Below are 12,216 nucleotides of genomic sequence, written 5' to 3' on the forward strand. Positions count from 1 at the left end.
GTGGATGCTCAGATTGACTTAATTTTAATGGAATTTACAGCATGTAATCTACAGAGTGCTTCACTAATGGGAGTTATTTAAGAATTAGTGATAACTGGGTTTATTCAGTTAAAAAGCCCCATGTCAGCTAGAATAGCTTTCTGCACACTCTGGTTCAGCACACGGGTTCAAATATTGATTTTGGATTATAGAACCTCTCCACATTGGTTGAGGGTGGTGCTAGAAGATGCTGAAACTTTTTAGTTATTCTCTGTAGAACTCACAGAATCATAGATCACAGTTATGGCTGTGGGTTCCCAAATAGACTTTAGATATTAACGCACCTTGCTAAGGGTTTGAAACTGAACTTGGAGTTGTTTTTGTTTAAGTGTTTGAATGGTCTAGCTAAGAGCCACTGAGGAAGGTGACCAGGCATGGCACCCTGCAGCACCTGTGGAAAATGTGTCCTCATTCAGTATGGTGACTTGAATAGATTTACTGTGAGGTAGCTCCATAGGTAGGGTAAGGAAAGAAACTATTTATTGTATGGTTGCATTGCCATTTAACTTAATTCTCACAAAAACCTTGACAGGCATTTATTTAAAACCTTTATTTTTACACATAAGGAAACTAAGGCACAGAGGTTAAGTGACTGGATATACCCTTTTTCCTGTTCTACTGTAGTAACTTTTCAGGACCACCAAAGATTCCCCAGTAGAGCAACAGGCAGTCTTACAAACCAAGAGGATGTAAAGTGCTCTTAAAGCTCCCCCAAATCTCTGATTTCTCACATAAAAATATCCTAATTCTTATTTGAGTAATGATTGCATTCCTGTTTGGATTGCAGTGATTGGAATTGCTGGGTTAAATGATAACTCTATTTTTCACTTTTTGAGGAACTGTTTTAAAATTCTTACCAGCAGTACATTAGGATCCTGATTCTTTCATTCTTGCCAACATTTGTTTTCACCTGACTTTTTGATTATAACCATCCTAATGTGTGTACAATGCTATCTCATTGTGGTTTTGATTTGTATTTCCCTGATAGCTAATTATGTTGAGCAACTTTTCCTTTATGACTATTGGCTGTTTACATATTTTCTTGGAGAAATACCTATTCAGAACCTTTGCCCATTTTAAACTGGGTATTTGTCTTTGTCTTATTGGGTTGTAAGAGTTCTTTGTATACTCTAGATTCAAGAGAGTCTATTCAGATACATGATTTGTAAATATTTTCTCCCATTCACCGATCTGCATTTTTACTTTTTCAATGGGATCCTTTGACACACAAAGTTTTTAATTTTGATGAAGTCCAATATCTACTTTTTCTTTGATAGTTTGTGCCTTTGGTGCCATATCTAAGAATATATTACCAAATCCCAGGTCATGAAGACTTACTTCTGTGTTTGCTTCTAAGAATTGTAGAAGTTTTAAGTTTTACTTTTATTTTTATCTATTTTGAGTTATTTTTTGTATATGGCATAAGGTAAGAGTCCAAATCCATTCTTTGGTATGTGGATATTCAGTTATTCCAGAACTATTTGCTAAAAAGACTATTCTTTCCTCATTTAAGGGCCTTGGCACCCTGTTTAAAATCAGTTGATCATAGATATATGGTTTTATTTCTGGACTCTCATTGATCTATATGTCTATACTTATGTCAGTGCCACATTGTGTGGAATACTATTGCTTTGTAGTAAATTTTGAAATTGGAAAATATGAGACCTCCAACTGTGTTCTTCTTTTTCAAAATTGTTTTACCTCTTCTGGGCCCCTTGAGTTCCCATATGATTTTTAAGATCAGCTTGTCAATTTCTACAAAGAAGCCAGGTGAGAGTGAACTGAATCTCCAGATCAATTTGAGGTGTATTGTCATCTTAACAATATTAAGTCTTCTGATCCATAAACACATGATTTTTTTTCCATCTTTTTTTAGATTCTCTTTACTTTCAACAATGTTTTATAGATTTTATAGCTTTCAGAGTATAAGTTTTGCTGTACTTTTGTTAAATTTCATCCTAAATATTTTATTCTTTTTGATGCAAATGCAAATGGAATTTTCTTTATTTCTTTTTCTGATTGTTCATTGGAAGTGTATAGAAATACAATTGATTTTTGTATATTGGTCTTATATATTATATCCTACAACCTTGCTGAAATTGCTTATTAGTTCTAATAGTTTTTTTAATGGAATCCTTAGGATTTTCTATATACAGTCCCTTTTATTTTATAATGTTACCTTAAATAAGCAGAAAGTAGAAATGTCTTGACATAAAACCCTTGAAACATGTGACAGTCATTTGCTTTAAGGTTTTGATATCAATTTCTGGAATTCTAAATTGGAAGAGCTTCTTTGGAAATACAGTGGCCATTTAACTCTCAGCTGTGAAAAGTAAAAAAAAACTAGGCTGATTCTCCTGTGTTGACCTGCAGCCATACTGAGCCTGTCAAGCCAAATAACACATTCAATCTCATATATTTTGAAGACTCAGACATCCAGAAATGTTTTAGAACCTCCTTCTCACTCTAATTAAAATCTTACTGCTCTGTCATTGGGAAAGAATGAGATCCGACATCCTGCAAACCATAAAAATATGTTTAAATTTTAGTGGGATTTCCTGTGTCTTTAAACCTTTCAAATGACATATATAAGATCTTGTGTAATAACACATTGACAAATATGTGGATTCCCTTTCCCATGAATATGATCTGATTTAGAGAATGTTAACTGACTATCACAGCTGACTGATGACAATTCTCTAAAATTAATTAGAGGTTAAAATTTTCAAAACCCAGTGTCTATGCTTTAAGCCACATTATGCGTCTACTTCAGCCTAAAACAAGTGAGAAATTTGAAAGGTGCTGACCTGGCTTTCCAGTCTCATTACCCCTCAGATGAGAAACATTGCCTGCCTAACACTAGAATTGGATGAAGTTACCTTGGCAGCCCCAGAAGTTTTCTTGTCACTGTTAACAGAAGGTTTGTTTCTGTACAGGTTAAAGGATCAGATCTTAGGGGGAATTGACATGCTGTTGAATTACCTACAGATATTTTCTGTCAAGAGATTATACAGTAGTGTAGGTTAGCCGTTAACCAGCCATGTACAGCTGATGGATTTCGTGATCCAGGATAATGAGTATTAGTCTTTATTGCTTTGATCTTGTATATATAGACATGGGCAAAAAAGAGAGAGAAAGACAGAGAGAAAAGAGAAAAAGAAGCTTCCTTTGAAAAAAAATAAAAGTCCAAAACTTTAAACCTAGTAATAATTATGTTGAATTGTCTTTATCACCATAATACTTGCCATATACTCTAAGTGGTTTTATCCTATGGGCGTTTCATGTGACTGTTTCCAGTTCACACACCATATCTAATTTTGCACACATTTATTACTCACATACCATTTTGACCCAAATAGCAACGAAATGTAGTAACAATCACAAATCTTGAACTTCCTTACAGTGAACAAAAAATCAGGAAGTTCTGTTCTCAAATGGGCAAAGGGACTCATGATTAGTTTATAAGAATTGATTTTCAGACCAGACAGTTCAGGATAGAAAGATTATGAGCACAAATAAACAGAATAAATATAAACATTGATCACACTACCCAGAAAATAGACGCATCTAGATAACTGTGGTGATATATCAGCTTTGACTACCACAGACAGCGGCCCGTCAGCTGCAGTCCAGGAAAGAATTGAATAATTATCTGTGATCTGCTGATGCCAATTCCCCGTTTCACCTTGGTGATCTCAGGGAATTTTCAGTGGAAGAAAAATATCCTATCTTATCTTTGCTCTGGACCCAGGCTCTTTCCTAATTTTTCTGAGATACTCCTGAGTGTAAAGTCTAGCTTTTGAACAGTGTAGGTCATCTTAATGTTTTGATTTGTGTTCATCATTGCTTGCCATTTTAGTATGTGTTATTTTAAAGTCTGCTAAGAAATAGCTTTTCCATTTAGCAATCAGAAATGTGGAAAAATAACATGCATGGTCCACTTTCCAGGGAGTCTTTTAGCAGTTACTTGTCAAATTTAAGTATTTTTTTCTTAATATTTCTGATGATGTTAATTCCTATGATTAAGACGAATTTAGTTTGTAGAATGTCACCACATATTAAAGTCTCACCAGCAATGTCTTCCAGTTTCTTCTAGGAGATCCCTGGAAAGTTGGAATAACAGGAATAATTCAAAGCCAGATCATTTAACTTGAAATTTTGGAAAATTAGAGGTTATATATGTTTTCCATATGAACATGCAAATTATCCTGTGTGTGAAATCCTCTGTTCTGCATTATAGTTTATGTGTGTACTAATGCAAATATATATGTATACATGTCAGTAAATTCTTACTTACAACAACTTAAGTTAACTTGGCATTTTACCTTAAGTCATGCATCGTTTTGTGTATAAAGGATATTCTGTGTATTTCTTTCCTGACATTTTATTTGCTCTCCTTAATCAGAGAAAAATTGATAGATAATTTTTATTATTTAATTATATTATATCATAGATAATTATTTATTATCTATAATAATCTATGAGAGATACAATTATCTCATAGATAACATTTAGAAACATGTTTCAAATCTGTATTCTTGTTACAAATTTGATAATAAATGTCCTATAGATGTACCTGCTTTGATGAGGCAACTTCTGGAACTGAATAGTAGACTCCATGTTAACTTACAAAAGTGATGCTTGTCTTCCAGGAAGGCATATATCCAGTAAAGCTAAAATACATTCAATTGTTCCATCACAGTATTCAAGAGTAGAGCTAGAACACAGCCTTGTCCGACGCTAATAACAGGCGTTTTCTCCCTCAAGGAAGGCTTTGCTCTCTCCTCTCACTCTTAAGGTGATACTGTGATAAAATTCAGAAGGAACTTTTATTACTTACATCAGAGGCCAAAAGGTGCCTTTAAGATACCCTCAGGGTAGGAACTTATACAACCTGACCAATGAAGTCCTGTTGGAGAGAGAGAAGCTAAGCAAATGCACTGAGTTGCTTTGCTTGATTTCCCATGTTTGCTTTCTCTTTCTCTGTTCCTTTGGTTCCTGGTTTGGCTTTGCCTCTGGACTTTAGATTTTATCTCTAATCTTTTGCCTCTTATCTCTTGGTATATCGTCATATGGTCATTCATTTTTGGACCAAGCCTAGGTTTACATTCCTGTTACTGGCCCGAACTTAATTTCTGTCTAATGTCATTAATGCTATGAATGACTGATGTTAGAGTTTTGAACATATAATTTGACCTATAAATAATTCCTGACTATAGATTTTAAAACTGAGAGTAGATCAATAAAATCTTTGAAAATCTTAACATCTTGACTGCTTTTCTCAGTGTAAAAGTAGACAGTGTTTAGCCTAAAACCTGCATTTTTCTATGGGATATGGGATTGAAAGACTTGCACCTACAGTTAGTGACTAAGGAGAAAGACTGCTACTTTTGTCTGCTCTACCTTGCTTGACTTTTTGCAAAAGCTTCTTTTTAAGAAATGAGACACTTCTGTGTTCAGCTTAAATATGGTCTTGGATACTTTATCAGGGTCCCTGCTCTGCGCCAGATTCCTTTGCTCCCTTGCAGTCTCTGATACACCCCTGGGAGGCAATGGACTTCATATGCCCTTTGCTTTGTTTTTTGGCTCCTGCTTTGATTCTGTCTGATTACCTGGTCTACGCAGTCTGCTTCTATCTCGAGCAGGTTAACTCATAGGCTACCAGAAACTTAATACTAAGTTATCTTTGTTATGGCTCAATTGAGATTCCTTTTCCTGATTGAAACATACATGTCTCTAGAGCAGTGTTTTCCAAACTATCCCATGAAACAGATCCATGGACTGTTAATTAGTCTTCTATGAGAAAAGGAGATTACTCTGGTCAAATGGCTTAAAAATCCTAACTTCTTTGTGGGGATTCCCAAATAAATACTATAATATTAACTACTCTGAGAAGTCTTACAGAAACGAAGACCTGTCAGATGACTTGTATTTGTTTCCTAAATGCCAATGTCCACGAAACCTCTTTTCTTCGGAATACCTACTCGTGTCTCAGGGATCACCAGTTTTCTGTAGAAGACATTTTTGGAAATTATATTCTTAAGACTTGGACCATAAGTTAATAACCTTCCCAATCCACATCTTCAACAATAAGCTTTTAACAGGTTAATTCTGATTTAAACAGCAGATCTCCTTACATTTGTATTATGTTAGATAAAAAATATATAATGTCAAAGGATTATCTATTTAAAACCAGGCAACTAATGAATCAAAAAGTACTTGACAGGTGGTTATTTTAGTTTTGTCAATAAAATGTAAAAATAGATGTCTTAGAAATCAAGGCCACAGTAATATGAATTAGTTCAGTTATTGCTATCTGTGTATTACCTATTAATTCACTTTTTATTTTTTCTTTCTGGTTTTGGTTTTAGTATGAAACTGATGCCAGGATATTCTGGCATATTTGAGAAAAGTGGGAGATGTCTGGCCTTAATAATTTGAGGTTGAAACATAGGAAGGGCAAAGTTTAGACATTCAACGTATTGCTTTTGGTAGAGATTGAGTGTCAATTCTAAAAGCTTTAAGACTCAGTAAGAGAATTCCATAGTATGGATTTTTCACTATATCATTAGATTTTTGAAGTGGACAAGGTACTGTTTATGTTAAACAGTTATGATTTAGGAGGGCTTAGACTTTTTGGGGGGGGGAACAGAGTTAAAGTAAACGTTTTTCTTTTCCTTTTCTCATTATTTTGAAATGAAACAACAATTATGACATATATGATGACAGGCCACACATTATCTTTAGAGATGAATTGGTTTGATTCTCACCTTAGGGTAAACTCAATTAATGCCAGTTAAATCTTCCTTTCTTCATCTGAGTTACATGAAACCCAATGGTGATAACTCTTTCAATAAGCTTTTAAAATTTTATTTGCAATGTTTGATAAAATTTTACATATAAGTGAAAAGGAAAATAGGTGGCCTTGGGGATGACAGAATTTAGTTAAACAAGTAAAATCATTATTTTTTGGTGATTGGATAGATGGAAATTGTATCCTCCAAACAAGTGAATTAAATCACTGTTTTGATATAAAGTCAGATTTAACAAGAGTTTTTATATGAAAAGTTCTATAAGTAGTTCTTTATTGATTTAATAATAATAAGGGTACTCTCTTTTTAACCTGCCAGCACCTACTGAAGCCTTTCTTTCCTTTAATACCCCAAACATGTTTGCTATTTAAAACAGGGAAACCAGTTACCCAGAAAATCATGCCGTCATTTTTCTTCGTTAGCCCTTTGGTATGGCCGTATTTGGAGAAGTTGATTTCTTCCATCATATGGACTAAAATTGCTGTTCGGAGAAGCAGAGTTTTACTCAGTTAATTATATTTATTTCTCTGCCCTGCTCTGGTTGGCTGATCACTCTTGTTACTGAAAAGGAACAGTACTCTTGCCTCATTGTAGAAGTACCTCACAATGCAGAAAACGAAGGCAACAAAACTGACATTGCAGCTGTAATAACAAATCCAAGTGTTCCACCTTGGAAGGAAGCGTGCTGGTCTGCTGCCTTCTTTCACACTTACATTCCTTTCAGGCCAAATGCAAGTGTAATGCTGAGGTGAATGGGGCTGTTGAGGCTGCTTGGGGTGACGCAGTCTCTCTGTCTGCCTTTCCCCAGGTTGCTTTGAGCCAAATCCATAGGTGAGTGAATCGCCTGTCTCAGACAGCAGCTCCCCAAAGCTCTGCAGCAGAGTTAGTCCTCTTTAATGTGCTGCTTGGGAAGGATGGAAGAAAAAGGGCCTCTTGTTTCTGAACAAGAACTTGAAATGCCATTCATTTAACAAATTATTAAGTACATACTATGCAACTGGTCCTGTGACCCTTAAGCTTTTAAAACTTAGTGGGAAGGGAGACATTCTAGGAATGGGGAGGGGGAATCTTTGTTCTTATAGTATATTTTTGGATTTGAGATTACTGTCCTTTGCCAGCCTAGATAATTAAGGACAAAAACCCATTCTCACCTCTACCTTGCTTTTTTCAGTCAGGTGAAAATCATTTTTCTTTCTCTTCTTCAAATAGCTCTTATTGGGATTTGGCCTAGTTTCGTTGGTAGCATTTTTAGATTTGCAGTGAGAAGAGCTGATATGGGTGGTTTGGCCTTTTTCCCCTGACTGATTTTTCTTGTGTTATAAAGCTAGGACACACGCACAGAGAGTAATGGCTCTACTCATTTTAAACAATCCCTTGTTACATATGGATTTAGTTAGGTGAAGATACAAATCATGAGAGCTCTGCATCCCAGCTGTCTAATGTCTCATAGAATCAGACAGTGGCCTCAGTGAGATAGAAACAGGACCCACAGCTGCTGTAATAATGGGCTATCAATATTTTAGCTTCATCTCTACCTCATTTTATACTCCTCCTCCTGCCTGCTATATTTGCTTAGGTATTCTCTAATTCTGTCTCCTTTAGCCACTTATGTGCTCATGTGTAAAAAGCATCATTTAATTCACATTGCATTTATTTCAGCAAGTTGTTATGTTAGTTACCCAAGTAAAATTCCAATTTAACAAACTCTCTGGCATTTCCAGAATACTTTATTGTGACATGTTACATGATAATGAACATACTAATTGGGTCTAATTGAGCCTGGCGATGAACAAAGTAAATGTTCTGCCTTTCTTTGTTCATCAATAAGCAAATGTAAGAGTCTCTCCAACCTAGTTAGAGTCCCTGCTAGCACATACAGTAACTTTGTGAGAACCGCAAAGGGCGCCCCTTCTGGGCAGACAGATTGCAAAAGGTATCCACCCTGGGCAGAGCAAGCAGAAAAAGGGTGCCCCTTCCTCCAGGGAGGCTTTGGTACCTTTGGCTGGTTGAATGGGATACTGGCCCCCATACACTCTCAGCCCTGCCCAAGTGCAGGCCATGACCTGCATAACTATCAAGGCAGCCCTGTGCCTAGAACAGGAAGGCAGGAAACAGCATTCCATTCTGCCTCTTTCCCTTCCCCCCTCTTCAAACCCTGGAGGTCTTCTTGTTTTGTTGTTTGCTTTGATGGGAGTTAATCCATTTTGATGGTAGAGATAGATGAGAGAGTCAGATAATTACTATTTGATTTTAGGGTAGACGAAGAAAAATAACCTCAGTGACATTTCAATGCAACTTTCTCTTTCCAGCATGCAATGTTAATAAGTATATCACAGCCTTTTTCATTCAAGAGAAAACCCGTTTCCTGGCTGGTAAACCAAAGAAACAGTTGGAAAAGTTTGTTCATTTTTAAGAATTGATTGTAACTTTATTATCAAATGACTGCTTCTACGGCCTATGGGTATATATTTACATAAAATGAAACTTTCCTGGCGTGTGTTCTCTTTTTTTATTGTGTTATTTCTTATCATACACTAATAATAACAAAATGAGGTAACACTGAGTTTTCTGCTTTAAAGTATAGAAACTGCTACCTTGCCATGAAAAAAAGAATTACGTGCTTTTCCCCATCTCCCATAAACAGAAAGGGACTGAATAGTAAAATTTAGACCCTTTTTCCTCTTCTTATTGCAGGTGATGTGTTCCACATCACTGCTCCCAATAAATTCACCTTTGAGGAAGCTGGAGAAGAGTGTGAAAACCGAGATGCCCGCCTGGCGACAGTGGGGGAGATCCAAGCGGCGTGGAGGAGCGGCTTCGACCAGTGTGATTACGGGTGGCTGTCGGACGCCAGCGTTCGCCACCCTGTGACTGTGGCCAGGGCGCAGTGTGGAGGTGGTTTGCTTGGGGTGAGAACCCTGTATCGTTTTGAGAACCAGACAGGCTTCCCTCTCCCTGATAGCAGATTTGATGCCTACTGCTTTAAACGTAAGTGTTTGGTACCTTTTTAAACATTACAGATTTTTAAAAAAATACTTCGAAGCCATGCAATTGATGTTCAACGAGCCATTGGAATGATTCCATGTCTTGCAGTGTGTGCACGGAATGCAAACAGTTCAGTGACTTTCAAAAACAAGGAAATGCAACAGCAGTGATACGGTTAAAACAAGAAGTTTGACAAATGGTGTTTTTAGAGAGGATGAGGAAATGTCAGGTGAAGGCCTTAACCGTGATGCATTGCACTTAGAACCATAGAACATGTTTCTGCATACTTATTTTACATTAATTGCAGTCCTTCAGTGCAATTAGATTGTTGACGCTATAATGCTGGGACCAGCTGTGGCCGAGTTGAATCCTTGAATTCTGTTTATTTCGTCTTTGTTTGCTGTCACCCTTTCTTTTAAATGGCGGAGGATTTAAATTTCAGTAATTGCAGGTGAGTACTTGGAGCTGACGTGGGTAATACCTAAAAATGAACCATGCTATAAATAAAAATCGTATTTTATCTCATTTTATTTCAAATAATGGAAATATGTGCCTTCTAATGCTTAATTCTCTAGTATCACGTTGAAGTACAGTATATGTTTTTTGCAAGCTCTAACATAAATAGGCTATCTTCAGTCAGGTTTACTACTTAAAATGGATTTTAAGTAACATTTCTCAACATTCATGATATAATTATTTTAATTCTTCAGATGTCCTTAAATTATTTTAGCACTAGTAGTCACATGCTATAGTGCTTGTAGAATGCTTAATTAAACAAGCAAGTAATCCAGAGTCTCACTGTGATATTTAGTAGGATCTTAGGATCTATATTGTGCCAGCAAAACAAATATCTCCTAGAATTTTTGGTGACCTTGAGTATGTTCAAGATAGAGCCACGTTATATTGAAATACAGTGAGAACTTTTTACTAAGTTTCCAATATATATTGTAATAGCGATACATACAGTCATCCCTTGGTATCCATGGGAGATTGGTTCCAGGACCTTGGGAATACCAAAATCCGCAGATGCTCAAGTCCCTTATATACAGTAATAATTGCATATAACCTACACACACCCTCCTGTATACTTTAAATCATCTCTAGATTACTTATAATACCTATACTATGTAATAGTATATAATACCAACTATGTAAATAGTTGCTGGCACATAACAATTTCATGTCTTGCTTTTTGGAACTTTCTGGAGTTTTTGGAACTTTTTATTTTTTTTAATCAGAAGTTGGTTGAATCCTCGGATGTGGAACCCATGGATATGGAGGGTCAACTGTAACTGAAATGAGTAGGAAATACACTAACTTATTTTGTAATTGGTTTCTGAAGTGAAATATACAGACATTCTTCATCAACCAAAAAGACACAGAACTGGGATGTCTGAGTAGTCAGGAGAATAGATGTTTGTGCAACAGAAAGGTATGATTTCACATACTGCTATTTCCCAGCTAAGATACTTCTGTTTGGATCTCTTCCTGTAAACTCAACTTTCTGAGTGTTAAAGCCACGTGTCATGTATCAGTGTGATACAAGCTGGTCATGAAAAGCCATTGAAAATATTAGTTTTTGTTCCTAGGCCCTGAAACTACAGAAAAAGTCTTAATCATTTTTAGGAAAACAAACAAACATCAACAATAATAACAAAACCTTATCCCTAGAAGTAGAAAGAAGTAGAAAGATATCATTCCTTTAAGCCATATACCCATAATGGGTTATAGGTATATTTTCAAGTAGTTCAAGCTTTAAAATCAATTTTACATTAAGTGACTGATGTGATTAAGGAAGAAAATCAAATCTGTGTGTGTGTGTTGGAGAGGGGATGGGGACACGTGGGTTAGAGAGGTTAAATTAAGGAAGGAGTTGAATTATCCAGCATGACTACCTTGTTTGATTTTATTTTCTTGTGCTTTACAAACCTGGCACTAGAAAACTTTTAAACATTTTTGTTCTCCTTGAGAACAAATTTAAACCAAAGCCTGTCTGTAGTCGCAAAGAATTCATCCTGATGGGTTTTAAATGATTTATTTAAATAAGGAATTCACATGAATGTACAAAATAACAATGTAGTTAGATTCAAATAAAATAACCACCTACTAAAAATCTATATAAAATATGAATAAAATTTGAAAGTTTAGGTCCATTTTTTTTCTCCCTAATTCATTTGAATCTATATAACTTAGAAATGCATAACTGGCAAATATAATGGATTCAAATTTTCATTTTTCTCCCCACCTAAGCTAAAGGCTAGATTCTTATTTAGTTCTTCTGTAAGACTCTACCATACTCAAAATTTATTCAGCATATAAAAGTTTAAGAAAGTTTAGTCATACATAAAAGCCTTCCTTAAACCACACACAATGCCAACAG

At 35.7% G+C, this 12,216-nt stretch overlaps 1 protein-coding gene across 3 annotated transcripts in view; it reads left to right on the forward strand.

The window, feature by feature from the left end:
• VCAN (versican) overlaps window positions 1–12,216 on the forward strand; it is a 115,448-nt gene that overhangs the window by 35,549 nt on the left and 67,683 nt on the right. For all 3 annotated transcript variants that reach the window (XM_036846077.1, XM_036846079.1, XM_036846078.1), the window contains exon 6: window positions 9,546–9,839. In XM_036846077.1, the coding sequence (XP_036701972.1) occupies window positions 9,546–9,839 (294 nt within the window). The remainder of the gene's footprint in view (window positions 1–9,545; window positions 9,840–12,216) is intronic.

Source organism: Balaenoptera musculus, chromosome 3 (assembly GCF_009873245.2).
Source record: "Balaenoptera musculus isolate JJ_BM4_2016_0621 chromosome 3, mBalMus1.pri.v3, whole genome shotgun sequence".
NCBI lineage: Eukaryota > Metazoa > Chordata > Mammalia > Artiodactyla > Balaenopteridae > Balaenoptera > Balaenoptera musculus.